Here is a 27881-nt window from a genome sequence, read left to right as displayed (position 1 = left end):
AGAGCAAAAATCAGCAGGGTGATGGTTCCTCTCCTGCCAAGGATTTCCAGGCAGCTGGGAATGGGGCTAGTGGTGGTGGGGGAAGGCACAGCCCCGCTCCTCCTTGGGCAAACCAGCCACTGGAGTGGAGAGGCACCAGTTCAGTGTTTGGCTTTGGCTCCAAGTGTGGTGCAAAGGGTATTTTTAAAAAAAAAAAAGTCTACGAACAACTTAAACTGCCATAAAAATTGAACTGCAGCCAAAGCTGGAGCTCCAGGGCCGAAGCCTCCCCAACTGTTTGTATTTTGCTTGCACTGTCCTCATAAAATACTGGCTGAACACTTAATTCAGCTTCTTCCCCTTGCTCCCACAGCCTTGCAGAGGAAGACGAGAGTGGGCAGGTTGGAGACAATTCCAGGAACATATTGTTCTTCTCTTCTCATCCTGCCAGCAGTCACTCTATGCTGGGAAAAGCTCATGAAACACAACAGGAGAGGAGAGGAGAGGTGAGGTACAGGGCTTCTGAAACGCCCACTCAGCTGTGCTTGGGAGTTACCTCAGTGCTAAATCACTTTTTTAAAAGCCTGAAAAAGGCTGGCTTGAGATCCCCAAAGTGGAAGGAAGGCCACAGAGAGGAGTTGGAGTGAACCCTTTTACCTCTTTACTGGTCCTGGCCCATTTCTCTTAAAATTCCAAGTAGGCTGGAGGAAACCTTGGACCGCACAGAACGGGGTGCTGGCTTTGGGGCTTTGCATTACAGGAGGCTGGAAAGCACCTGGGGTTAAAGCAGCAAATAGGTGGGTGCTAAATGGAGTTTAGAGGTGTTTGCAGAAGTAGTCACAGTGTCCTGGAGCCTCTTAGGATCACCTTAACACAGCTAAAAGAAACTCTTCTTCTCCCACTGGCCCACAGAATGAATCCTGCTGAGAGGAGTTCACAGAAACACTTGCAGAAGGATTTTGGTTTCACTTCAGGCCAGTATTTGGGTACAACCCTGGGGCTTTTACCCCTGATAAGTGTCATAGGACATCTCCGTACCATCCATCTCAGAACTTCCTGCACCCACCCAAGACCATCCCCTGAACTGCCCTCCCCAAGCCTCAGAACCAGGTTACTTGAAGGAAAGGTGAGGGATGAGGGAGAAAGAGACACTGAGTAGAAACCTTTTATTTAAAGAACCTGCTGGCCCAAAATAAAAGTTGGAGCAGTGGAGAGTGCTGAAGAATGAACATGGGCAAGAGGTTAAAATCCTTGTGAAGGCACCATTAGTGATGCACTGCAGGCTGTGGGGAGCAGCAGAACAGAGGGGAGAGCTCCTGTACCTCCCAGGACACTGCCTGCAGAATGAGCCCACCCTGATTAAAGTGTTTATTTTTCATAAGGTGGCCTGGTCGTGTCCCCCAGGACTCACAGGCATGAACATCCACCTCATGCCAAGCTACAGCACACTTAAAAGCTTCAAGCTAAACACGAAGGGGCAACCTGCCCTTGGAGCCAGTCCCAAAACAACACCGCTGGCATCAGAGAGAAGAACACTTAAAGCCTTGCCTGGACACATGTCTAAAAATCTCCAAAAATAGCTCTTGCTTCCCCTTTGAAAAACACTGCGGTTCCCAGTGCCTCACAGGAACTCTGGTTCTGCTCAGAGAAGCCACAAAATAAGGGAGCAGCCCAGAACTGATCTTTGAGCACATCTGGACTAGCTGAGATCAGCCTTATGAAGAAGGAAAAAAATAAAGATTTTAAGCAGCATGTGTCAAATCCAGGGACCTTTATTTCTCTGGAATGGAAAGAATTTGCCAGCCCGGACAAAAAATTGCAGGCGGCAATTGTACATTCTTTCAAATAAAAAATAAAACAACACACACACACAAGAGTTTGGCTCCATAAATTTCTGTCATAAGAAACAACTTTGAATTGTACACCAAGCTTTTTACAAAGCATCAATGTTAAGATGTTTTACCGTGCTCTATCACATTCTTGGCCATTTATACAGAATACGCCATACCAAATGCTACATCAGCTTAAGACATTTTTAAAAATTAGTATTAAAAAGATACAAAGGCATCTTGGCTTTCATTTGGGTTTTTTTTTTTATTAAGACATGGGAGTTTTCTTTGTTTGTTTTCCTAAGGAAGTCACTAAAAAAATATAATAACTTAATTCATAAGGACAAGATTGGTTAAAAATCCAGCCTTTCTTGCTTGGCAGCCCTCTGAGCTCGTACCTCTGTTGCTTCCATTAGCCTGTGAGCACTGCAGGCTGTGGGGTCTCAGCCTCCAGGTCTGCCCAGCCTCAGTTACCAGGTTTGTTCAGAGTTTCCACTGCAGCCAGGAAATATTCCTGGCCAAACACTAAAAGAGATCTTCAGCCAAACAGGGGGTTTCAATCTGGGCCAATCTCACATGGGTTTAGCCCTTTGTCTTTTGCTTCTTTGTACATCCTTTGGAAGTCTTTAAAACGAGGGGCACAGCCTAACCTGGCCTCCCCAAAGTGCATACGTCCCGTGAAAAGGAAGTCTCCATCTCCTGGCTTCACCCCACACTCGAGCAAGGTCTTTATTTGTCCTCTCCAGTTCCCACTCTCCCCTGTCAGCTGAAAGACTTTGCTCTTCTGCCTGTACAGTTTGTTGACACGGACGTGAATTACGGATTCTTGCTCTTCTGCCTCGTTCGTTACGTTTTGAATGGAGCCTCTGATCACTGGAAACAGAAAAAGGTTTTAAGGATGAATTACTCAAAAATGCTTCGGAAGACCCTGGTCCAAACTCAGGCCTGTGCAGCCAGGGGAACACACTTCACTACAGCAGCCCAAGTTTTGGTTCTTTGTTATTTTGGGAGTTAAGATGATCTGGTAACCACCAGTATATATTTGCATTTTTTTATGGTTTATATTTGTAATCTGTCCAGCAAAGAGCAGACATATAGTAAATTTAAACAGAAAAAGAACTACATCAGAAAAATAGCATTAATCATGAAGAAGAATTCTAACAGGAAGATATATGCCAAATTCTCCCTGACAACCTACTTTCTGTTCTTCAGTCATTACAGATACAGCTAATGCTAATTTCCCTTTTAAAAGGGAAGCATGGACAATTATTGAAACTTTCGGTCTTTTGTCAAGTCAACCAACACTGTAGGGCAACAAGTAATGGCCTCTCCTAGATGCACCCAAATCCTTGACCTTCTGCCATGGCTGCTGTGTCACTCTGTCCACCCTGGGCTGGTGCCAGCTGGGCAGACAGTTCTGAGGTCCTCAGAACTCTCTGTGTACCCAGCACCCTTAGACCACATTTACTGCTGGTGGAGATTGCCAAGGGTAAGGAGGTGTCTGTCGGTGTTCATGGGGGCCACGCTGGTACTGGGAGGAGAAGGGACAGGGGAGACAACAACTCACCGAAATCACTAGTGCAGACAGCCAGGAGGACCTCAGTGTCACTGCAGGGTCGGCAGGGAGCTGGGCAGGAAGAGTCAGAATTAGCAAAGGACTAGACAGCAGTTTTAAATAAAGAAATTTAAATAAATAAACCATTTAAACGAAACAAAAATGTGACTGACAAACACACACAACGTGGGCACAATCAGTCCAAAGATCTGCCTGGCATCTCTTCCACTCCAACAAGTGTAGTTAACCCCAGAGCCCCAGTGAGATTTTTGTACCCAAGCAGGAATGTGGATCTCTTTACCAATCCCGCTGGGATAGATTGTCTAGCAAACACTGCACACACTCACTGCACTTATGCAAAACCTGTTTTGGTACTGGGTGCATTTGCAAGGTGCTCTGCTGTAAATTCACTCAAAAGCTTTCAGATCATGTGTCTTCTATACTCTGATAAGCTTCTCTCTTACAGTTTCTATCAAGTGTTGTCGGGCCATTTAGTCATCACCACATCAAAGATCCAGGAGGTTACAGAATGGGGGAGGCAAAGAGGGGAGGAAAAAACCCCAATGCATGTGTTGGAGGGCGTTGAGGCAAAGCGGAAACTCGAGCCCATATCTGTTTGAGCTCAAGCAGCACAAAGACCATTTCCTGTACTGCTGGAAACACTTGGATATCTGCACTAATCTAATCAATGCAAGAATGTGGCTCCTCTTTGTACTCAGCCAGATATTTCTGAGGAGAAGGTGCTGTAGTTGCAATACAGATGTTTCTATAACACCCTGTTGAGTTCAGGAATTTGCTTATGATCAGGATCTGCCCTGCCTGGCGATGCTCAGTGAGTCTGTCCACAGTGGCACAGGGATCAGAACCTTGTCTGTCACCTGGTGTCATCTCAACACATCATTCAGAAAAATGGAAACCCTGGATCAGGCACAGACTCCAGCAAAGCAGGGCTCCCGCTGGAGACGACTGGAAGATGAGATTCCATCACACAGTCCATCACCAAACTGCAAACTGAAGCTACCACGCTTCTCCCCACCCCCAAAAAATTCAGCTTTTGAACCTCAACATCTGAAAACACTTAGTTACCAGATTCCCAAATAGTCACGGCCTTCCTCTCCCCCCACCTGCTTCCCAAAGTTTATCCATTGCACTTGAAAGCAGATTTAAGCTTGACTCCACAACACGCAGCTGGTGCCGCCGATGCTCCCTCAGCCCTCCTGTCAGACAGCACAAGCCACTCTCTGACACAAGACACGGCAAATCTCTTGTTTTTTCCAAGGACCCAGAAAGGCAGTGATCCAGAAAGAAGGATTATTGAACCAAATCCACCAGATTTGCTCCAGTCAGATGATTCATACACAGTGTAACACGCTGTTTAATAGGATTAAAGGAAATGTAAAATGCACATTTCTGGGCAGGGATATTTGAAGGAATCATTCAAGGAGCTTAAAAAGCTCCAAAAGAAGAGTCAAGGAATAGGAAAAATAGCATCTGGATCAATCACATTTCTGTTTAGTTTGAATGCCTCCAGGGCTTTCAGAAACAAGCCAGCTTTCCCTGCCCTTCTTTCCCCACATGCTATTTCAGCTCTCTTTTTCGGGAAAGTTTGGAAAATGTTTAATATAATGAGAAATGCAGAACCAGATGAAGCCTGGACATAACTGCAGTACTAGAATAAATTCAGGCTAAAGATACTTCAAGCTTTAGACTCAAGAGATTTTGATCTATGGCTAGACCAAACGCAGAAGCTTCACCTGACAAAGAAAATTGTAATAGAATCCCAGAATCATTCAGGCTGGAAAAGACCTCTAAGATCATCGAGTCCAATCATTAACCCAGCACCACCATGCCCACCACTAACCCCTGTCCCCAAGTGCCATATCCATACAAACACTTCCAGGAATGGTGATTCCACCACTTCCCTGAGCAAGTCTTATAGTCCCTAAACATCCTACTGTGGAGTTGTTTCATTCATGGCACCTATTAAATCCATCCAGGGAAAAAGTCCCTCTTCCCCAGCCTCCCTCTGGCCAAATGAGGACCTGACTTAGATCAACCAAAAAGAGGGAACTTGCAAATCTGCACAAATCCCATGGCATTCTCACATGGACACAAGCTCCAAAACAAAGTACAGCTGATGGACATCCTCTAAACCCACAGCTGGATTTATATTTCATTCTGCTAAGACCTCATAATAAAAAGGCATCTCAGCCTTTTTAAGTCTTGGTTTAGGCCAGACATCTCTGTAGTCCATCCAACCCCATCAGAAAATTGAAAACACCAAAATGACTATGGCATTTCTGCTCTCAAGAGGAGTGCAACACAAGCAACAGCATTAAAGATGAAAAACAAAATGCTTTAAAAGTGGTTCATTCCACTTAAATAGACTGACACAGTAATAAATCAAATGAACAAATCTCCATGCGTACACAGAACCAAATCATTTTAATTGTGGACCCTAGGCAAAATCCTGCAGCCTTTTTAAATACAAAAGGAAATTTAAAATGCTCAGCATTGCTCACACTAGATCATTACTTAAAACCTGCTTCAGGTCCAGCTGACTCATAGCAGTGTGGTGGCATGTGAGCTGCTCTAACAGCCATTTTCCACCACCCATCTCTGCAGCTCCGGACAGAGGAAGACCAAAAATCCTCTTCTGTGGGACAACTCCCACATCTGCATTCACAGAGTATCAAATAGATCTTGCAAGTGGCAAAAACAAGGTATGGAAGCACAGATGGGAAGCAAGTTGTGAAGGATTACTGCTGAGGTAAATGGACCATTAAAAAGCAAATAACATCCACTGGCTACAATCAAAGCCTCATTCCTATAAAGCCTCATAAAAGAAACTAAATCCTTCGGAGGTGGCAATGCCTACGCTTTCTTTTGAATCACAGCCATGAAGGAATCTGCGTGTTTAACACAAAAGTTCGTGACTTTAGCTGAAGTTCAGCACTCATTCCCTTTGGATTGGGCAGCAGGTGCTCTGCTCCATCCATAGGTCAAAATAACACACACACCTCAGGCTAGAACAGGAAGCATCCTTATAACTAAAATAAAAAATAAAAAACCAACCAAGAAAAGCACTTCACTCGTGCACAGCAGGTGAAGATGTTCATTTTCTAGGGAACTGGGCCTGGTTACTAAACAAGGCAGCTGTGTTTGCCAGATCCTGACTCCCTGGGGATGTCTCGAGGGCTGCCCAGGTTCTTGCATCCAAAAGCCAGCCTGTGAACTTGCAATAACAATATCAACGTCAGCTGCTCTAATTCCTTTAAACTCCATGAGCCAAAGAGCCTTAATTCATACAGCAGCAGGGGAAAGGTGGGGAAAAAAAAAAAAAGATAGAAAAGCAACACTTTATTGAAGTCCTCTAAAGCCCAGATGCCTATAATTCAACTCCACCACCGGTGGCATAAAGCCTGCATTGTGCACGTCGGCTGCTGACTCTCCTGGGAGTGCCTTTGATGGATTTTGACAGTATCCTGACCTGAAGTAACCTGAGGCAGCCCTCTCCCTCCAACCCCCAGCCCAGTGCCTCCAAAGGCCTCTCTATTCACCTCCCCGCAGAGGGAGATGTAATTACATCATTCCTCACGAGCCAGCAGTCATGTCCCAGCTGCTTTGAGCGATTTGCCCTCTGAACCTGGTGTTACTGAGGAGGACGAGGCGATGCTAACAATAGACCGCACTTGTTGGCCAACAGCTTTGTCAGACACGTTGCTGGTCCTCTCCTGGACCTCTCCACGGGGAGGCAGAAATGCGAGGTAAGAGAGAGGGATGTGCCCTGAGGAGATGCCACGAGCCTCAGGTGGTCCCCAGCTCTGCCAGCACCAGGGAGTTGGGCTGTCTGGACAGGATTTTCCCCAATATTGTGGGTGGATCTTGAGTGCCCCTTTAGTGCTGCAGTTTAGCACTCTGCCTCAGGAGCGCTGGGTGGGGTCCCTGTCCTCTCTCAGCTCACACACACAGCTCCAGTCCTTCCTCCCTTGGTTTGTGTGCACGTAACCCCCTTCTTTCCTTGGAAAAGAGGAGGTGGGGGTTATGGAGGGGCCATCGCTGAGGATGACAGCTCCCTGCAGGACACACGCAACCGAGACGTGCTGGCTCTGGCTGCAGGCGTCACCGAAACCACATGAAGGGGCCTGGTCTTCTTTTGAAACATTTGTATTTCAACAGCCACCCATGGGTCTGACTGACCTGACCTTACCCCAAAACCAGCTTCCAACCCACAAGCAAGAAGTTTCCTCTGCCTGTCCCGATTTTTCTCAGCACACTTCCACAACCTCACAGCTATCGAGAACACCCGATGAGCCGTGCTGCAGGGCTGTCCACACCATCCCACTCTCCCCTTAGTGAGCCCAAAAGACCTCCATCCTATGTCCCCAGATAGGCTGTGCTGAACATCCACCCCTGTGCCGGCAGCATGCACAGGAAGAGACACATTTTAAGCAGAAGTGAAAATGTTCAACACAAAGTAATTGCAGAAAACCACTTCACCGAGGAATACCCTTTGGTTTCATGAAGAAGCGGGTGCACGCGTGCGGTGTGGTGAAGGTGTGGATGGTGAGAGAGGAAAACACACAGCTCCTTATCTGCACTTCCGTGGCACGCATCACCCACACCTCAGTACTTCTGAGCAACCCTCCGATGAGCAATCAGACCTTTTAAGCACCAAAAGCTACCAAGGAGGTCCAGGCAGGGTTGAAGAGTTATTTTCTGCTAGTTTTAGGTTTAAATCTTTTGATTAAAACAAGTAGTCTTTTCTCTTCAAGACATTCAGGTGGGTTTTGCTGCAGCCCAGGTTGATTTAAGCCCAGCCAGCCTGTACTGCAGCACCTCCAGCCACACACCCACCTCCCTCAGCCTGACATCAGCGTTCGTTCCTAGGGCACAAAGGAAACCCACCCACACCTTTCAAATTCTTGCTGGCAGCTCTGTAATTGGCAGCTCTTGCTGGCAGCACCCGTACTGGAAAGGGCATCATGGGATGAGTCTCCTTCCTGGAAACACAGAGTACAGACTTCCGAGAGCAGATTCTAAAAATAGAGATGTGGTTTCTCCAATGATGGTGTGTTTCTCCATTATTTTTCTGTGTCCTAAGCAAAAATTATTATGTCTCAATTGCTTACAGGACAGTGATTTAGCTGGGAGACAAGAGTTTAGGGGCAAACATCATAAGAGCAAGAAAAAAAATTAAATCTTGCCCTGATCCTGCTTTAACTAATTATAAAGTGAAATAAATCCTTGTAATTATTTCTTCTTAAGTACACCTGTGCTTCCTCTCTGAAGGGGCATTTTGTCCATGATGCAAACCTCCCACAGCTCATATCCCAAACAAAAAGATCTGCTACTTTGCAGTGCGGGTGGACAAGAATTTGATAACCACTCTGGTTTACCAGGTTGTGACTAGTCCTTTGCTTTCTTGATACATCTCAACTTTCCTCACCACCTCAGAAAGCTCTTCCTGAGCAAGCCAAAAAAACATTCAACCTCAAAACCCTCACCACCCCCACACCGAAACACCACCTAAAACTACATCAATGCATCTGCACTGTCAGTGCATCTCGTATTTAAAAGGAACGTGCTGGCTGCGAGCTGAGGCCAGCAGAGCTGCATCCAGCACACCTGCATTTAACATAATACCTGCAGCCACACAGTGAGGGAAAACAGGGCCAGAAGACACAGAACCTCTCCACAGCTGGGCTGGAAATTACTGACACCCTGTCACAACACACAGAGGAGCTCTCTCATCACTCCTTTGTTTTACAAGGTTTTCCTGTCTTTGGATGGGATAGGATTACAGGGCTTTCTGCAAGCACTGCACTTTTTCCAGCATGTCAGTAGGAAAACACCAAGTCAGGGAACAAACAGGAGGGTTGGACTTGCGCTGCTCCCAGCTCTCTGGATCAATAAGCCTCAGACATGGGACCACGGAATCACAGAACAGCTTGGGATAAAAGGGACCTTAAAGATCCTCTCGTTCCCACCCCCTGCTCTGGGCAGGAACACCTTCCACTATCCCAGGTTGTTCCAAGTCCCATCCAACGTGGCCTTAAACACCTCCAGGGATGGGGGAGCCACAGCTTCAGCAGTAACCTCACTATCCTCAGAGTAAAGAATTTCTCCCTAACATCTAATCTAAATCTCTCCTTCTTTAGTTTAGAACTGTTACCCCTTATCTTATCGTTATCTGCCCATGCAAAAAGACACTCTCTCTTTTTTTTGTTAGCTCCCTTTAAGGCCACAATGAGGTTTTCAAAGGGACTGTGCTTCTCTGATGAATACAAGCTTAATGAATAACACAGTGAGAGAGTTTAGTGCTCTTCTGAAGGCAGAAGTGTTCATCCCTCAATTTGCTAGAAAGTTAATCTGAGCCCCTGTGCTGAGCAGAAGAGGCAACTTGGAACAAGGATCATGAGCACAGAAACAAAACTCGAAGGTTTCCTTCTTCTTACAGGCACAACACAGCCAAGATTTGGTACAGGACAAGATGGTGATGGAGCAGCTGAAACGACATCATGATGCTGCAATGGACATCCTTCCCTGACCTCTCTGTATGAAGAGGGGATACTGGTGACTTTATCCCCTCAGAAAAGGAAGTGTCAATTCCCATTCCTTGCCTTAGCTCGTTTCTAACACTCAGTTCAACTTGCACACGTGTACAAGTCTCCAGAAGTAACTTGGAAAATACAGACACTGGCCAAGAACGATTGAAACCTGCAAATAAGTTTAATGAAATGCAGACTTTCGCAGGCTGTGGCATGGACTGTGCCAAGAGAATAGAGTTAATACCACTTCCTTCCTGCAAAGAAAGAATAAAAAAAGCATATTGTAAAACCTCACCATTAGAGATGTGATGACCTTTGTGTTCCGAGAAACGTTAGGACAAGAGATCATAAACCAGAAATTTATCTTCTCACAGAACTGTCTTCCAAGAGGGTATTAAAGTCCCTAAGTACCAAAGATTAACTATTTATGTAAACAATGTGAGGAAGAGATTTGGTACTAGGCAAGCTCCATTTGCAACAGCTTTCAAATTGAAACTTGGCTCAGCAGACACAGAGCACGTAAGGATCCTTTGGGATTGATGCCTTTTTGCTGTTCCAAGATGCAGCAGCCATTCTAACAAATGAGCTGAAAGGTCAGCTAGAAACACAGCCATTTGTTTAAAATTTAAAACAAAACAAAAGGAATGAAAAACCCACAGAGCAGTTTTTATTTAAGCAGCATTAGACATTATTAAACTCTACCTCCATGCATGAGTTGCACCAACCCAGGAGAAATGATCAGAAGTGTCATAGCTTCAAGACACTTCTTTCTGTCTCTCCTCTTTCTCCTTTGTGGCAAACCCCAGCACTGGGGTGGGCAGAGACAGAACGGTGACTGGATCAGTGCCAACCCCCAGCTCAGCTCCTACACTTACCCATTGCATCACAGCTCTATAAAAACCCTCCATTACAGTCAAGTCTGCAATATATTGTGTCCAAAAAGCCCCACTCAGCAGATCAGATGTCCAGTTAAATTCCTCTCTCTGCTCTGCTGCAGCAGGGCCCAGCAAACGAGAAGTGTCTCTGCAACCACACCAGCCCACATTCCTGTGCAAGCAGCACCTGTACACATCTGCTTTTTTTTTTTTTGCTTTCCCCTTCTCCCTCCCTAACTGCAATTAGAGGGAAAAGATGGCAACAAGATAACTGCTGGGAATTTCTCCTGCTCTACGTGCACAAGACACCACTATAAAGCCATAAAAAAGCAGCTCTATTTGTCTGTCTCACAGAAAATACCTCTTCTCCTTCCTCAAACTTACCACTACTGCCCAAGGGGGATTAGGAATGGGAAGCATGAGGAGAAACGAGTTGCTGGAAGTCAGAGGTGCCTCTGGATGGTTGAGGGGCTCCTCTGATCCCCTCTGACCTGCAGCAGAAGGGCTGGGGCTGAGTGTCCCTCACTGTCAGCCCACGAGAACGTGCCAGCACAGGCAGCTGCAGCATCGCACCCCTGCGCTGCCCGCCCGCCACACAGGACCAAAGCGAATGCTTCCCCTGACTCAAAACCTGCCAAGATTTATGGCTTGGCTCATCCCCTCCCGAAATTCGTGCTGAAAATATTTCTTCTTTCTTCTAAAGAAAAAGTCATGCCAAAGCCTTGTAAGAGCTCGCACGGGTCAGATCAAGGAAAACGTGAAGTTATAAAGTTTTTGATGCCTTGTTGGGCTTTGTCTCCCATAGCTAGCACAGCACTCAGCTGAGATGTCATGCAGTGCTTGCACGGCAGAAAATGGACAAGTAAGGTGTTTTTCACTTCCATGCCCTGGGGAAATTGTGTAGCCAAGCACTTCTCCCTGCCCCTGCCAGGGCTACAGGAGAGGCTGGAACCAGCACCTACTACCAGGCTGGAAACCTGCCAGGAACACAAAGCCTTCCCTCCCTCCCTCCTCTTCGGTCCGGTCCATTAATGCCTCCTATGGAGCAGAGGAATAGAATTAAGAACCAAGTGGCTGGTTAAAGTTAAACCCTGGGAGTGGAGTAATGACAGATCAAAGATTAAGTGAGACTTTAAAAAAAAAAAGCGTATATGCACTCAGCTCCACACAGGTCCTTCTCCTTCCTGTTTCTAGGAATCAAATTCTTTTTGGTATGTGGGAGAGCTCTGAAGGAACAAGGCCAGTTTTCATTATAAAACCATGTTATTTGACCAGCCCACTCTTTAGAAGGGCTGTGGAAGGGCTACGTCTACACGAGAGATCCTCGATGCTGCAACATTGTTCAGTTAGCCTAAAAAAAAAGCTACTTAAGATTTTTCATTTGCAACAGTAAAAGCTTTGAGATGTATCACCTACTCCTACTTAAAAGCACACAGTGCTCGATCCTACGAAGTTCATTCACCAGTTTCACATAGGAACATTTTTTTCCTCTCAAATTTCTGACATCCACTTGCAGACAGAAGAAATTGCTGTAAAGCTACTGGCAGTTCTGGTGGGGCAGAGGTGCATCCTGTACAAACGGGAATGATCCTGGGAGGCAGACAGGGCAATGGAATGCCAGACAAGCTCTGTGTGTGTATCCCAGCACCTCTGATCACTCCAGCTCTCCCAGGGCTTCCATACAGAAAGGATATGGGCAAACACCAGAGGTGATGCCCATTGCAGGAGTTAATGCTCAAATCCCATAAAGGAGTCAGGAGGTGCCCACACAATACAAAACCAAAAAAATCCTTCCACAAATCTGAACCAGCACCAAAGGCTACCTGGATCAAGGCTTCATAGGGCAGCAGCTTTTCTGACCCAGTATTAAACCTCCCAAGGTCAGACAGAACATATCACAGCTTTAGGTCCAGGATATCTTCCAAGTATCTGTGCAATATTACAGTGAATATTTTCTGGCTTCTAGCACAGATTAAGGTGAAAGAGATTTTCTGTCCTGCAAACCAAGACTCCCAACACAGGAAAGATTTGGCCCACATCTCAGTAAGTGGGAAGAGGAATGCAGCTTCCCCACCCTCTCATCCCTTCTTTAACTAGAGCCTCAGGAATCAGCAAACTAAACAGTTTTGCAGAGCAAGCACAGAGCATTATTAAAGACTGCCAAGCAACTGGGCTGGATTGCAGCTCTGTTTGTGGGCCCATCTTTGGTGGTACACAAAGGTCAGCGCAGAGCAGAGCCCCAGCTGCCCGGACAATACACCTGACTGCTTATTGGTTTTGACTGCCCACTGAGTTGAGAAATAAGCTAACGGCATTTGTGGCCAGTCTAGCAAAAATAAGCTATTTGCTTCCCCCTCTCCCCTGCAGCTGTGTATTTATCACTGCAGCCCCATTGTCACCTCCTTTGCCCACTGCAAAACCAACTCCTGTCCGACAGCATCAAAGGGCAAGCAGAGCCAGAGAAGATGCTGGCAAAAGCATTTTGTTGGGAGAACAAGAGATTGAATTAGGACATCCACCCAATTTTGGTGGGGGCTTTCTTTTAGGTGAAGACTTCTTAGTCCAATATTTTTCAGACTCAGATCCCCAAAACATCATCCTTGCTCAGTTCAAGATGATGTAAGAGCGTGTACATTCCCTGAGCATCAGAACAGCACTTTGAAACCATTCCACACAGGAAAAAATAAGAAAATCAAAAACTTTGTTCTCAAACTCTCCCACCCAGTCAATCATTCACCACAAACCTGACCACTTCAGGCACATGAATAATTGGAGCAGGTTTCCAGCTTCTCAAAATTAATCCCACTCCAGGCAGTGTTACACTGCAGCCAGCCTGAGCCAGCTAGGTGCTGATCCAAGACGCGCAGTTCAGTGACACACCCTCAAAAACTAGCTTTAAATGGGTTTTTAGCACATTAGGGTTAGGGAATGTTGTTTATATTTTCAAGGTTACTTTGTACCAAGTTTGGGATTAGCCATTACTATGGGAAAGACAAGTTAGTGTGGAAAGACTCCTGCAAAGAGGGGGAGCACACAGACAAAAACCCCCTTTGAAATATTGTATCCTATAACAGGAGTGGCAGGAGGATCCCTTATACGGCCAATTATTGAAGTGTATTTTGAGAAACTGCAATAAAGGTCGTTTCCTGGTGTTTTTCTCTTAAAGCTTGCTTATGACCTTTCAGAGAAAAGGCAAACAAGCCATCAAAGCTTTAAGTGCACAGGTGAGCCATCCAGCAAGGTGTGAGGCTTGTGTCAGGCTTACAGAGCAGATCCCTCAACTCTGTTTCGCTGTTCATGCTTCATTTCACCTGCAACCCCCAGTGGGAGCAATGCAGTATCAGCCTGTTCTGTGCAAATCAGAGTCACAGGATGGTTTGGGTTGGAAGGAGCCTTAAAACCATCTAGCTCTAACCCCCCAGCCCCAAGAGGTGTGAGAGTTTTAACCTGCACGGGAAACAGGGAGGAGGAAAAATACAAAGCAAGCCATTTTTCTGATCTGATGGGGTGTATTGGAACAGACCCCCTGCAGCACCCAGCGCGCTCCCACTCTGCCACACAGCACAGTGCCAACATCTCAGATGGTCACAATTACTCAGGCAGAACCTGTGCTAAGCATAAAGGTCATGGGGACTTCCAGTTTAAGTGTTCCAAGTGCCTCTTTCCATCACCTCTTCTGCCCACGGCAGCGAGGAGCACAGTCACGGTTACCCTGGCTGAGAGCGGGCACACCGGGCACGGCCTCCTGCTCACCAGCCTTGGCACAAAACACCAGAAAGTTTCCACTCTGACAAGAAGTGAAAAATACACCAGTGTGAGGATGGTGAAATACTGGAACAGGACACCCAGAGTAGTGGTAGATGCCCTAAACTTGGAAACATTCCAAGCCAGCTTGGATGGGGCTCTGAGCAATGTGGTCTAGCAGAAGGTGTCCCTGCACACTGCAGAGGGCTGGACTGGATGGACTTTAAAGGTCTCTTCCAATATAAACCACTCTGTGATTCTATGATCTGCTGCTTCAGGTCACAAAGCTAAGCAGCACATCCAACCTCCAAGAAAGAAAGAAAAAAAAAATAAAGAAAAAGATTGGATATTTGTGAGGAACCAGAGGAAAGCATGAGATGAGGAGCCTACAAACTGGAATGACAATAGAGCCCTGTGAGGATACCAGCAGAGATAGGGCAGATTGGTGCCCCACCCCTGCCAAACACACACTGCATTCAAGATCAAAAGTTAAGAAGGTTGCTTTAAAAAGCCATTTGTTAGCAGAAACATTGCTATAGCCCAAATACTTACGAGCTTTCTGAATTTCCAATCTGTTTCCTCAGGACAGTGAATTAACAGCATACAGGAAATAGCCGAATACTGTTAATTACTTAACTGGATTTATCCAGTTTTGCCTTGTTTTTCAGATACCCACCTAAGTGCTGTACCTCCTATGTATTAATATTCTCAGCCAGGTACCCAGCATTGTTAAAAAAACATATAAAACAGTTAATAGAACCTGCACTAAGTCTGTAGATGCCATCAAGATAAAGAGGCATTTTTGTTAAAGTTTGACTTCTTTACTGCACAAAAGCAGGTGGGTAATGAAAGGACTTTCAATATAGCTCTGACAACTAAATTACAGCCATCCCCATGAGTATGCAATGGGAAAAGCAAACTACACAGCTTGAACAAAGCTGGACCCAGAATTTGAAGCAACACTCTTGAAACACAGACTTTAGGTAACAAAATAAAGGTCCTTCGGTGGGATGGGGAGGAGGATTCACCTTCTTCTCCAAAACCTTCAGTCAAACCTACAGATTCTTGTTCCAGATTAGTTGAGCAAAAGCTGAAGCATTCAAAAAGTAAATTACACTCAAGGGACCTTCACAGTTATCATAGAAATTTAATGCAAGCAGTCTGCTGTGGTGCACGGCAGACCTAAACCAGGCACAGCTGAGCAGCTCGTGTGGGTCAGCACCTTCAGAACACTCGTAGGGACTAAGTGGCCAAACAACACTTTTGCCAAAACCTCCACCTACTTGCCTGTATGGGCAGCATAGCTGATACTCAGAGTATTTTCTTCCAGCACAAGCAGAAGAGATTAGAATCAACAGAATTCAACGACTTAAACAAGTTCTGCTGATTCTCCAATGGCCTCAGGCCAAAATGTCACAGTGCCTCAGCTCTTCATTTGGACAAACACTGAGGCTGCAAAGCATGAGCTGGAGTTAATGGACCATCAGCGTGGATGGGAATGATAGAGGGGTGCAACCCAAAACCTAATCTGAAATCAAAAGCACTTTCAGTCAACCATCACTTTGGATATGAAGAGAGAACACACCCATCAAGATGCTTGAATTGCCAAGGTGACCCTTATTAGGGACTACTCCCACTAAATGATGTCAAGCACTGTGGCATGTTTGCCTTCACTCCTCTTCCCATCTTAAGAAACTACAACCCCACAGAAATGCACTTTTTTTGACTACTTGTTTTGTTTTGGTTTGGGTTTTTTTGACTTTTTTTGTTACTATCACAGTAAAAAACTTTCCATACCAGATGTCACCTGAATTAAAATCTATCAGTATAGTACAAATTCTTCCTACAGTTAGGAAAATCTTGAGAGAATGTGGTAAGGCAGAATCAGAGCCAAGAAAAGGGTTAAGTCCCCAAAATCCAGAAAATTGTTAAGACTGCCTTGTCTCATTCAACCTTTCCAAAAAAAAGAGAAAGGCCAGGTCAGAACCTGCATATGTTTTCTACTGAAATATTTGCTTGACTCTGATTAAGTGGGAAAGAACGGCTGTAAACTAATAAAACTTGAGGATTTCTAATTAAACCACAGGCGCCATGCCAAGCATTGTTGATTTGTTGATGCACCCTGCAATGTCAGGACTCTAAGGACACAACAGGTCATTAAACAGATGACTTACACCCTTTAATCAGCACTGGGATGCCAGGTTAGGAAGAGAGAGTAAACTCAAGGGCAGAGTACAACAATTATCACCAGGAAACAAACAGAGCATTTAGGGAAAGCAGGGAGAAGTTGTTAGCGAGTAGTTATTGCACAAGGAAAGGGCTGGATTACTGAGCCCCACACCTGGGTCTTTTATGATAGTCATCTCCCCACTCTGAAGTAGAAAGAAAATCATGCCATATTTACGATTTTCAGCTCTCTGCCATCAGGAGAAGCACTGCAGCTTCCTCTGCCCAGCACATCTCAGACCCCATCTACAACAGCATCTCACATCTTTGTCACCTCTTCACACCTACTGCCAGCTCTGCTAAACTCTGTCAAGCTGCAGCTGAGACACGAGCAGCCTCGTTTTTCCAGCGTGCAGCAGTCAAAAACAGTCAGCCACGTTTGCAAACAAGGGACAGAAGGAAGGTTGGTGGGAAATGCAGAACCTTAAACCCAGTTTCCAGCTCCTTTAAGGTCAGCACTTGCCTCTGACTTGAGCCTCCTCTCCGGTGAAGAAATCTCCAGTGATTTCAGTGATTGCAAACTCCCCCTCCAAACGAACAGCTCAGTAAAGGGCATTTCTTCTGGGATTTCACAGAAAAACTAGAAGCAGCTCCAGAAGAAAGAAAGTCCACAAACTGCAAAGAGCCTCAAATATATTGCTCTGTGGAAGCCTCACAAGGCAGCTATTTGGCAGTTCCCCCACACATACAGATATTTATAGGAAAATAGAGCTCATCTAAGTGTGTAGTGGAAAGAGTCATGTATGGCATTTTCATCGTGTTTTCACCCCGTGCAGCCCCTCCCTGGAGTCTGGGGATCCAAAAAAAAGGCAAGAGAAATAATTTAAAATACAATAGAGATCTCTAGTTTGCCCTGAAGGCTCTGCTGGTGAACTATTAAAAAGCTTCTTCTGGCCAAACAAGACACTTGGAGAATGGAGCAGATTCCCCACCACATTGTTTCATAAGACAGCACTGAAATTCAACCAGTGTCTGTTACAGCTGAAAATACAGCAGTCACTGAAAAAGTGATTTAAAGTGCCTATTAAAGAGGAAGGCTGTAATTGGATTCAGTCCTCAGTTTGACTTCTGAAAGTCTCTGAAAAAGTACTCCCATCAGCTTTAAAAACCTCCAAGATTCTATGTGTAAAGAAGAGCATTTAGTTCTGAAAACACAGCAGTTTGTGCTGGCTTGTGATGGTAAAGGATGTCAGCAGCAAGTCCTCAGTGCTAGCAAAGCTCAGGAGAAACCCCATCTAAGTGCAGACTAAACCCAGCAGTGACAAGCAGTGTTTCTGTCATATGATTTCATTACATGAAAAAGCAATTGCAACTTTTTTTGGAAAAGAAAAAAGCACAGGACTTTTCTTAATAAGTTTAAGTGACTTCTCATTAGCCTGTGTCTCCATCCTCACAGCCTGGCAGAGAAAGCAGCACTGAATCTGGGAACATTCTCCAAATAACTGATTAAACAATGTATTTATGTCTTCTGCAATGGAATTTTACTACATAGCTGACATTCTGCACAGTGTATTCATCTTTGCACAAATGATCTTACTGGGAAAGCAGCTCTGCAGAGATACCCCACTTCATCAGCAGCACTTTTTGGATGCAGCAGAGCAGTCTGCTTAAAATACACAACACCCGATAATGAGCTAGCAGTTGTGAGCAAGGCAAAAGTGATGGCCGTGACTTAAAATTTGGAATATTTGTGTTTATATTTTTCTTGTTTTAATGGCAAAGCTGCCACCTGTCAGTTCCCGGGGTTACTGCATCAGCCCTGAGCCCAGCTCTGCTCAGCTGAGCTGAGTCCAGCTCAGAGCTGCACAAAAATAAAGCCCCATCCGAGCTGGCGTGACAACATTTAACACTGTCAGGGCTGCACAAATACACAAACACACAATCCAGAGCCTGATGTGGAAAGCAGCCAGGGGAGAGGAGAGGATGGAACAAGTTCTGCAATCACTTATCCCAGAGAAGATATCCCTGGGACACACAGTTGCAGTTTAATTAGTCACACCACCGCTTATCAAGGAGCATCTCAGGCAGAGCATGTGGCATCAGCACGGCAGGGTCTGGCCAGCCTACATAGGGCCCTTGGGCTCCACAGCCTCACTAAACATCGGGTTTGCCCTGGGCTGAGTCAACCCAAGTGTGCTCTGAGGACTCGTCCTGCTGCCATCACCCAAAAGAGCAAAGGCAGCCCACATTTCAAAAGAGAAACCTGGCTGCCACAAATCTGGTTCCCCACTTAAAATACCTAAACCTTGAAACCCTCGAGGTCATTTGAGACAAACTACCCTAAATCTGCTGTCCCTTGGGCTAGTCTGGAAATCCCCCCTCCTTGGTTTTGGGGATAAAAGCTAGAGGCAATTCTGAATGGGTAAGATGCATGAACCAGATACCACCTATCTAAAGGGAATTCCCCTTTCTCCCTGTCATCCTCCAAAAATGCCAGTTTTTCTTCTCAAACTAATTGCTCAGCACACTTAGGTCCCACCTAGAGCCATTGTTCCAAATGCTATTTAGTACCAGACTTTACAGGCTTCCAGTTTGTCCACTCCTCTTTCCTATAAGCTTTTCATTGGAGTAAAGCTCCCCACTACAAAACTTGCTTTTCATAATGGTTGAGAGAGAAGACAACACTGTCCTGTTAAAGTATTGTCACGGTGTTGAAGAGCTCTGCCATGGCACAGCAATGCTCAGGAGAATGTAGTAAGGAAAGCTGAGGAAAGAACACACCATTTTCCTTGTTTAAATAAAAAAAAAAACCAAAAAGAGAAAAAGCAATAATTAGGTCAGCAAGTAGCACTACTTGCAAAGGGGAAAAAAAACACCAAGGAAAAGGAGTGCCTCCTTGTTCAAATGTTTATTATTCAAAACATGCAGCGAGGTCTTAAAAACTGAGTAAAAAAGTAGTTAGAAAAGTGTTACAGCAAGGCTGGGAAGCCCAGTTCACGCTGGAGTTCAGTGCAGGGTAAAGCCACCTCCTGTGACACACCCCACCCCTGCAAGGGGAGAATCCTTCACACTGCGGCCCTCAACAAATCACTGGAGTTCAGCCTATGCTACCAGCTCCCAAAATACAGCAACAAAACAAAAACCAAATCAACTCTTCTGCAATATTTCTGTTTATAAAACATGCCCTTAAAAGCACACAAAACTCCTCTCCAGCCACTTTTCCGCTCACTCCCTCACTCAGCATCTGTTCTGCATCCAACACAGGACGTGGATGTATGACAATAGCCCGGCACTCACCAGAAGCTGTGTGCAAATCAGCTGCTATCCCCTTGCTCATCAGTTCGTACTGGAAGCCTGTAATCTTCCTGCTAATGTCCTGCTGAGGAGTGGCCTCCACAAACAGGCCCCCTTGGTCGTAGCCGAAGCAATACACTCTGCTGGGGCTGCGGTCTCCATCTCGGACCAAGAGTTTCAGTTCTCCAGTTTTTTCCAAATAAATATTTGCTCCTGCAGAGTCTTTGAAGGGCTTTATGCAAACAGTCAAGTGTTTGTAAGAGGCAGGTGAAATATTGGGTCGCAGGTTGACTATGAGTGCTCCCGTGGGGTACATCCACTCTATTGACCCTTCCGAACAGCGGAGGTAGACCTGTTCAACATCCTTCCTGTGAGACTCGTGGGTTAAGCCACTGGAGGAAGAAAGAAAGAGAAGGTTAGAGAAATGACAGAGCTAACAATGTGAATGCCAGCCTCAAGACAAACAAATGCAGGAAGCCCAGGACATCACTGGATGTTGGCCCATCCAGCTCAGCAGCACAGGTCTCTTGCAACACTTCAGCCTTAATATTATGGGACAATTTTAAATCATCCCCCAAAAGAAAATGTCAAACCACTAGTAATAGGCTTCAAAATTAAATAGGATATAAGCCCATGATCAAAAGCAATTAAATTACTACAGGCTCAGTTACTGCCCATCAGCTGAGCTGTGCATACTGAGTAAAACACGTACGCTCAAACTCCCTTCCTGGTGGCTCAATCCAGCATGTTCTTCAGCTTCACAGATCAGACTCCACCTTTTTCCAAGCACTTTGTTCCCCTTCCAAGTCTATATTCCCAATGGATCTGAAACTGGGAGGGATGCCAAGCTCACCCTGTAAACTGCAGCGAAAGCAATGCTCTATGTGCTACTGATACCCTCTAGCCCAACTGGGCAGCCCCAGTCTCCACACTGGGAGGTAGCGAGAGGAGAGAAGACACCTCACTCCTTAGTCATAGCTGGGGAAGCACTGAACTGAGCTGCTTTTTTTGGTAGGAGCTTGTTCCTCCACTGCTCCCCAATATGAGGTTTAAGCTCTGTTTATCACTTTCACTGATGGGCTACAAGAAGACACACAGCTGTGGGTGCTCAGCAAGAAAGAGAACATGTGGCCATTTACTATGGCCAAAACCAAACACCCCAACAACCATTTCACAGAGACCACAGAGATGGGATAGGCGAGCAGCACAGGGTCCCAGGGCCAGCTGCTAATGAGAGGAGAGCAAACCACCGTGTGTAAGCAGAACGAGTAGTAAATCCCCATGGCTTGTTTGCCCACAGCCTAAGCTGAAGGCAGCTCCAAACAACCCCTGCTGCCTACCACTGATGCTGGATCAACCCCACCAGCTCTTCACCCAGAGTGACTCAAAGCCCCAATACAACACTGCACAGTGCAGGCACGGCAGCTGGAAGAACAAGTTGTGGGAAGCCTGATTTATTGGCTGCAGGATTTGGGCCATTAGGGAAAAATCCTTTGGTCCCAGTCTCTGTCCTGTCACAAACCTATTAAGAGAGTATGAGCAAATCACTTCAGCACCAAGCTTGTTTCTCGTCCTACGCTCCGAGCAGCTACTTCCCAAACACAAGCATCTTTTATCCTGTGCCTGTAGAGGACTACCCAAAAACAGATTCTCCATCACCTCACAGGTCTGCTTTGCAAGACTTTAGGGAAGTTTTACAACATTCCCACTTATAGGCAGATGAATCAAGACAGGGAAAAAATAATTTTAAATGGTTAAGTGATTTGTCTGAGGTTACACAGGAAATCTGTGGCAAAAACATATTTTAGTGTAGTGCAAGTGATGACATCAAGTTCTGGTTCCTCAACAGAAACCTCCAAATACACAGTTCCCCATCCCAAAGATATATTCGGGTACTGAAGAGGGTCTAAATTCAAGTCAGCACTTAGAAAGTAACTAGAAGCAATGTGTAAAAGGGAAATAAAATAAACCATATGGTTTGCATTTACTGTTGACGTGACTCATTATTGTGAGCGTCGGTGTGACCCACTTGATAAAGGTTATATGAGGAAGCTCAGAAAGAAAAAAGTCATATTTAATAACAATAGAGCCTCCAAACATGTGCTTTGGAAGAATCTTGAAAGCCACATCAAGAACACAGATGAGAAGAAAAGAGGGACAAGTTTTTAACCTTTAGTCTCTTGCCCTCAAATTCAGTAGTACTTAACACATTCAGGAAACTTTACTTGCAAAGGGATATTTCAAGTGGACTGTAAATCCACATCTGGTCCACAAAATCAGTTTTCACCACAGCACATACATGATGCCACTCAACAGAAAACACAGCAGTCTGTTTATGTGCAAGCCACAAATAAATAAAATTAAACAGTGTAAAGGTTATCCCTCAGCAAAGGGGCAGAAAGTTACCCTCACACATCACTTGCCCCTACTCAAGACATCAAAACAAGCTGCAGAGGTTTTGCATGACTTAGACTGGCACATTCCAGCCTGAGTGCTTAAACAGAAGGAAGACACCAGGAGCAAAACTCTGAACTCATGCAGTGAAACTTCTGTTGCAAGTGATCCCAACAACACTGAGGCAGTGAATTCCTGCCAGAAAAAAAAAAAAAAAAAAAAAAAAGCTACGTTAATTTTGTTCAAACATTCACACTGTTCAAACAAAAAACAGGGTGGACTCTGAAATTATCTTCTGAAAGCCAATTATATCCCACAGGCAAGAGTGATGCCATTAGATACATCAAGCACAAGTACCTGCACACATTAAGCCTTATAATAAAGGATGACTCAAAAGTTAAGCAGATTTCAAAATACATGTTCACATTATTTAACAGCAACCATCATCATCCAGTAAAACCTGTCGCTTTGCTTTCAGTCAGAATGATTTGTCATCACACTTGAGAGACTGTTTAACGCCCGGTTTAGCTCTCACTAGCCACTCATCACACACACCATGTCCACACAGCAATGGAGACCTGGGAGACTTTATTCTCCCAAGCTCGCTTCGGTTTTGGTTTTTTGATTATATGGCAAGGACATAGGGCAGATGTTTCATGGTTGCAATGATGGATGAGCCATCCATCACCTGTTTTAAATGTGTGCTGTTTATTGGGACTTATTTCTACAACAAGCTATTTCTACAGCTACTTCCTCATACCAATCCATGAGGACATCCTGAATCACTGCATCTGTCTCCTTGCTGTCTCCCTTCCTGGCTTCAGCCATCCCCTTACGTTTGCCCTGAAAAACCTGTTACAATATCACTGCAGTGAGCTGTTATGCTGCAATGTGGAACAGGTGTTATTTAAAGAAAAAGAGAGGAATATTCACACTATCTACTTAAGTTATTTATTTACTCTACTAAAAATGTCCTGAAGAGCCCTAGAAGTACCCATGTCCTCCCTGCACCCTGCAATGAACACAGGGAACTTTTGCTCCTAACTTGGAGATTTTAATAAGAGATGACAGTCTAGAGAACATTAAGAATTCCTCAGAGCGTCCACCACACCAAGGGCAAGATTGATGGACAAAAGCAGCGACGTAAGAGCTGAATTCTCTGTACTGCAGATTGCAGTCCAACATGCCAGGCCAGCATATCCTCAGCCTGTCACCAACTCCCTTTTGCCCAAAGCATCAAGAGGCCATTGCAGCACAAAAACCTGAAGTTACAGCAAAAGTAATAACCAAACATGTCATAATGAAGTTTCTGCTTTCTCCTGAACAAAGCTTTCCTGGAAGCTCTCTGACAAGCTATTTATTAAGATGCTATTATGGCCTGTACTTTAATTGCAGGTGTCAGGATGTGCATTGCATCAGAGTTCCCTGGAAGCATCAGGGATATCTATAGGAATCCTAGTGAAGCTCTTCATCCTACTCAGAGGTATAAGCTCATCACTTCTCCACAAGCTAATAGGGAAAAGAAACATATCCAGAACATTTTGGTTTTAAGACCGTTGTTTTTAATATACACAAGTGTATAAAGGTGAGAAAACACCTTGAGGTTTACTACAGAAGAGGATACAACTCTCAAATCCACCAGCACAACCTATGACTTCACTGTGGGGAAGAAAGACTATGTCTGGCATTCTAGTTCATAACTTTTCCTAACAATCAATATAAAAATCATCACATGACTTCAAAAATATTATATTCCCCATTAAAAAAAAGTTCTTTCTAACCCATATAGTTCTTAGTATCCACACTGAAATATTTAATTAATTATATTTACTGGTACCTCAAATTACTTTCCTTTTTAACTGCTGTGGTTTTAGGACAAATCAGATTATACTGAATGGCCTTAACACCACCAGCATTTCTGACAACCCCTGTTTGCCACTAGTAAGGCCTAAGTCAGCTGGGGTTACTTTATCTCCTCCCAAGACTCCAGCCCACCTGGACTCCAAAACTCTCACACAAGTCAAACCACCCAGACTAAACTGTGCTTTTCCTTCCCTGCCCATCCAAAAGCTTCATCATGAAGCTGTCACCACTTCAGCTCACCAGAACAACAACAGGTGAGTAAATCCAAGCTGGCATCACCAGGTTCATCCCAAACTCAGTTACAAAATTTCACTTCCCCTCCTCAAGCATCACCCCCTTAGTTGATACTCAAGGCATTGCTTATTCCAACCCTGCTCAAGTGACATGAGTGGTCACTGCTTGCTCTAAGAAAACAGGACAAAAATAAGAGCCAAACAGGACACAATTGCAGGGGTTTGTCACCACTCTTTTAAAATACTTGCTGCAGTACCAGGTGGTAAGGTCCAGGTAAGTACCACAGCTGGGATGCTTTGGAATGAAAGCAGATACAGCATTTTCAGCAGTTTTTTTGGTAAAGAAAAATGACACAATTAGGAGTTTGCCAGAGGTTTGATCCCTATCAAGCAGACTCATCTTCAAGTGGATTCACTGCTATTAACTATGCATCAATTATTAAGAAAACTAAAAAAAGAAAAAAGTAAATAACAAGCACCATGTTTCAGACAGCAACAGATAAGAAATCGTGATGCTGAAAGTCAATCCAATTGTTTCCCCACTTTGAATCCTCTCTACTCCAAAACACCCAAAACACTGATAAAGGCCGGCCAAACTTTTACGTTAAAGAAAGTCAGAGCTGAAGAGTCTACTAGAGTTGAACCATTTTACTCTTCAAGTCAGTCTGACCCAGCAACACTTGCTAGTTGAGCAGAGTTGCTCTTTTAAACCTATAAAGAGAGGAGAAGGTCACAGACCCAACCACACGCGTTAAACATATTACAAGCAATTAAAGGAAAGATAATTTGGGAGATAAACACTTGAGAACTGGAGAGGTTTCTCAACCGGTGCAATTAGAATAAATCAGGAGCGCGGCCGCCGTGCCAGCCCCTGCTCCCTGAGCTCATCACCATCACCATCATCTCCGCGGGGCGAGTGCCCGGGAGCAGGGAGCGAGCCCCGGGGCTGCGGCGCGGCTGAGCGCGGAGTGCGGGAAGCGCACGGAGGGGGAGGGAAGGGACGAGAGGGGACGGGAGCCAGCAGGAGCCCCGGGGAGGGACGCGCTGGCTGCGGCGGGAGCGCTCCGCAGGTGCAGCGCATCCCGGGCCGGTCCCAGCGGGGCTGCCTCTCTGCTTCCCCGGGCGCGGCCGCCGCCTCCGCCGAGCGCTGGAGCCGCGGCGAAGATGGTCGCGGGGAGAAACTTCTCCGCGGCGGACTTGGCACCGCCCTCCCTCTCCCAGCCCCCCGAACAGCGCCGAGGGGAGCCCAGCCCGCCCCGGCCCCTCAATCCCGCCGAAGGGAGCCCGGCTCGCTCCGGTCCCTCCATCCCTCCCTGCCCGGGGGCCGCTGCCCAGCGTCTCTTCGCGGCGAGCCCGCCGGGAGCGAGGGAGGCAGATCCGCCCCTGGCCCCGGCTCTCCGCCGCCTGCCGCCCCGTTCCCCGAGCCCCGGCCGGGCACCGCAGCGGGAGCGTCTCCCTTTTGTGTTCGGCATCGACTCCTTCCCCCGGCGGGACGGCGATGGACGTGCCAGTCCCCGCTCCCCGCTGGCCGGGCAGGATGTCGCCTCACCTCCCCTTCCAGTTGCACAGGTCGCTGGAGTACTGAGCCGCGGCGCCGCCGCCCAGCAGCAGCCGCAGCCCCAGGAGCAGCGGCAGGAGCCCGGCGACCGGGGCGCTCCGCATGGTCCCCCCGGCCCGGTGCGAACGCGGTGCAGGCGGCGGGGAGCGATGTGCGCAGCGCCCGGGGCTCGCCTACATGGTGGGGAGCGCGGCAGGGCGGCGCAGCTACCCCATCCCCGGCTCCCGCATCCCGGCTCGGCGCGGCGCCGCTCGGCTCTGCCGCTCGCACCGGCTGGCGGCGGGCTCCCAGCTGAGGGGCGGGAGCGGCTCGGCCGAGTACCGGCTCCTCCTCCCCCTTCCCCCTCCCGCCGCTCCTCCTCCGGCAAGGCCGGCACTTGCTGCGCCGGCAAAACGCGGCGCCGGATCGGGAACAGCGGCCGCCCGCGGGTACGGCCCGTCCCGGGCTCCGCCGCTGCCCCTCGCCCCCTTGGCAGATGCCCTGGCCCGAGGTGAGAGCCCGCTCCGCTCCTGCCCTGCCTGGGCCCCCCGTGCTCCCCTGTGTGGGGAAGGGGTGATGACGGGCAGGACCGAGGGGTTTCGTTTGGCCGGGAAAGTTACTGAAACCCACCCTCTGCCCTGGGGGCGGCCCGCAGTGACCCGCAGCCTGTCCCCGGGATGCAGCCCTGGGTGCCCGCAGTGACCCGCAGCCTGGCCCCGGGGGTACAGCCCTGGGTGCCCGCAGTGACCCGCAGCCTGGCCCCGGGGGTACAGCCCTGGGTGCCCGCAGTGACCCGCAGCCTGGCCCCGGGGGTACAGCCCTGGGTGCCCGCAGTGACCCGCAGCCTGGCCCCGGGGGTACAGCCCTGGGTGCCCGCAGTGACCCGCAGCCTGGCCCCGGGATGCAGCCCTGGGTGCCCGCAGTGACCCGCAGCCTGATCCCAGGGATGCAGCCCTGGGTGCCCGCAGTGACCCGCAGCCTGTCCCCGAGATGCAGCCCTGGGTGCCCGCAGTGACCACAGCCTGATCCCAGGGGTACAGCCCTGGGTGCCCGCAGTGACCACAGCCTGATCCCAGGGGTACAGTCCTGGGTGCCCGCAGTGACCACAGCCTGATCCCAGGGGTACAGCCCTGGGTGCCCGCAGTGACCACAGCCTGATCCCAGGGGTACAGCCCTGGGTGCCCGCAGTGACCACAGCCTGATCCCAGGGGTGCAGCCCTGGGTGTCCGCAGTGACCACAGCCTGATCCCAGGGGTACAGCCCTGGGTGCCCGCAGTGACCACAGCCTGATCCCAGGGGTACAGCCCTGGGTGCCCGCAGTGACCAGCAGCCTGATCCCCGGGATGCAGCCCTGGGTGCCCGCAGTGACCCGCAGCCTGATCCCAGGGGTACAGTCCTGGGTGCCCGCAGTGACCACAGCCTGATCCCAGGGATGCAGCCCTGGGTGCCCGCAGTGCACCTCTCTGCAGCAGGTGACTGCTTGCAGCAGGATCTCCACCAAGGCGCAATTCCTGGTAGATGAAAGCTGACGATTTTGCTTGAAACTTTCTTGTGTCTCCACTTACAAGGAAGGCACTTGGGACTCGATCCTATTTGTATTACTCTTCACCACTTAATGACCACTCGGGATAACTCCTTGTCTTGTTTAATGTCCCTGTTTATTCCGCTGTTGACTTTGGATACTTAACCCTTAGTGACAGAGGCCCTTCGAAGCCTTCCAGGACGTGAGGGAAGTGCAGGGGCTGAATCAGTCTAAAGCCCAAACTACCCGGGCCAAGATAAATGGGGGAAAAAATCATAGATTGGGGTAGGAGGAAAATGATCCAGCTGCACACAGACTGTGCTCTGATATACCAAGTGC

General features: G+C 47.2%; 1 protein-coding gene across 1 annotated transcript; it reads right to left on the bottom strand.

The window, feature by feature from the left end:
* Positions 1-1735: 1735 nt before the first annotated feature.
* METRNL (meteorin like, glial cell differentiation regulator) lies at positions 1736-26323 on the bottom strand. The gene is made up of 4 exons (XM_048323786.1): positions 26033-26323; positions 19997-20385; positions 3376-3435; positions 1736-2681 (listed from the first exon to the last, which is right to left on the bottom strand). Exons 1-4 carry the CDS (start codon positions 26143-26145, stop codon positions 2365-2367), a joined length of 879 nt encoding a protein of 292 aa, XP_048179743.1. The 5' UTR covers positions 26146-26323; the 3' UTR covers positions 1736-2364.
* Positions 26324-27881: the final 1558 nt, after the last annotated feature.

This window comes from Corvus hawaiiensis, chromosome 19 (assembly GCF_020740725.1).
Source record: "Corvus hawaiiensis isolate bCorHaw1 chromosome 19, bCorHaw1.pri.cur, whole genome shotgun sequence".
Lineage (NCBI taxonomy): Eukaryota > Metazoa > Chordata > Aves > Passeriformes > Corvidae > Corvus > Corvus hawaiiensis.
Note: the sequence above shows the minus strand (reverse complement) of the source record. Positions and strands in the feature narration are given on the sequence as shown.

Bases quoted from the DNA above. Each gene is read 5' to 3' on its own strand.
- METRNL (XM_048323786.1), bottom strand. From the start codon at position 26,145: ATGCGGAGCGCCCCGGTCGCCGGGCTCCTGCCGCTGCTCCTGGGGCTG. The intron at 20,386-26,032 runs GTGAGGCGACAT...TTCTTCCTCCAG, and splicing joins CTGTGCAACTGGAAGGGGAG to TGGCTTAACCCACGAGTCTC. The intron at 2,682-3,375 runs GTGAGTTGTTGT...TTCTGTTTCCAG, and splicing joins TGTCTGCACTAGTGATTTCG to TGATCAGAGGCTCCATTCAA.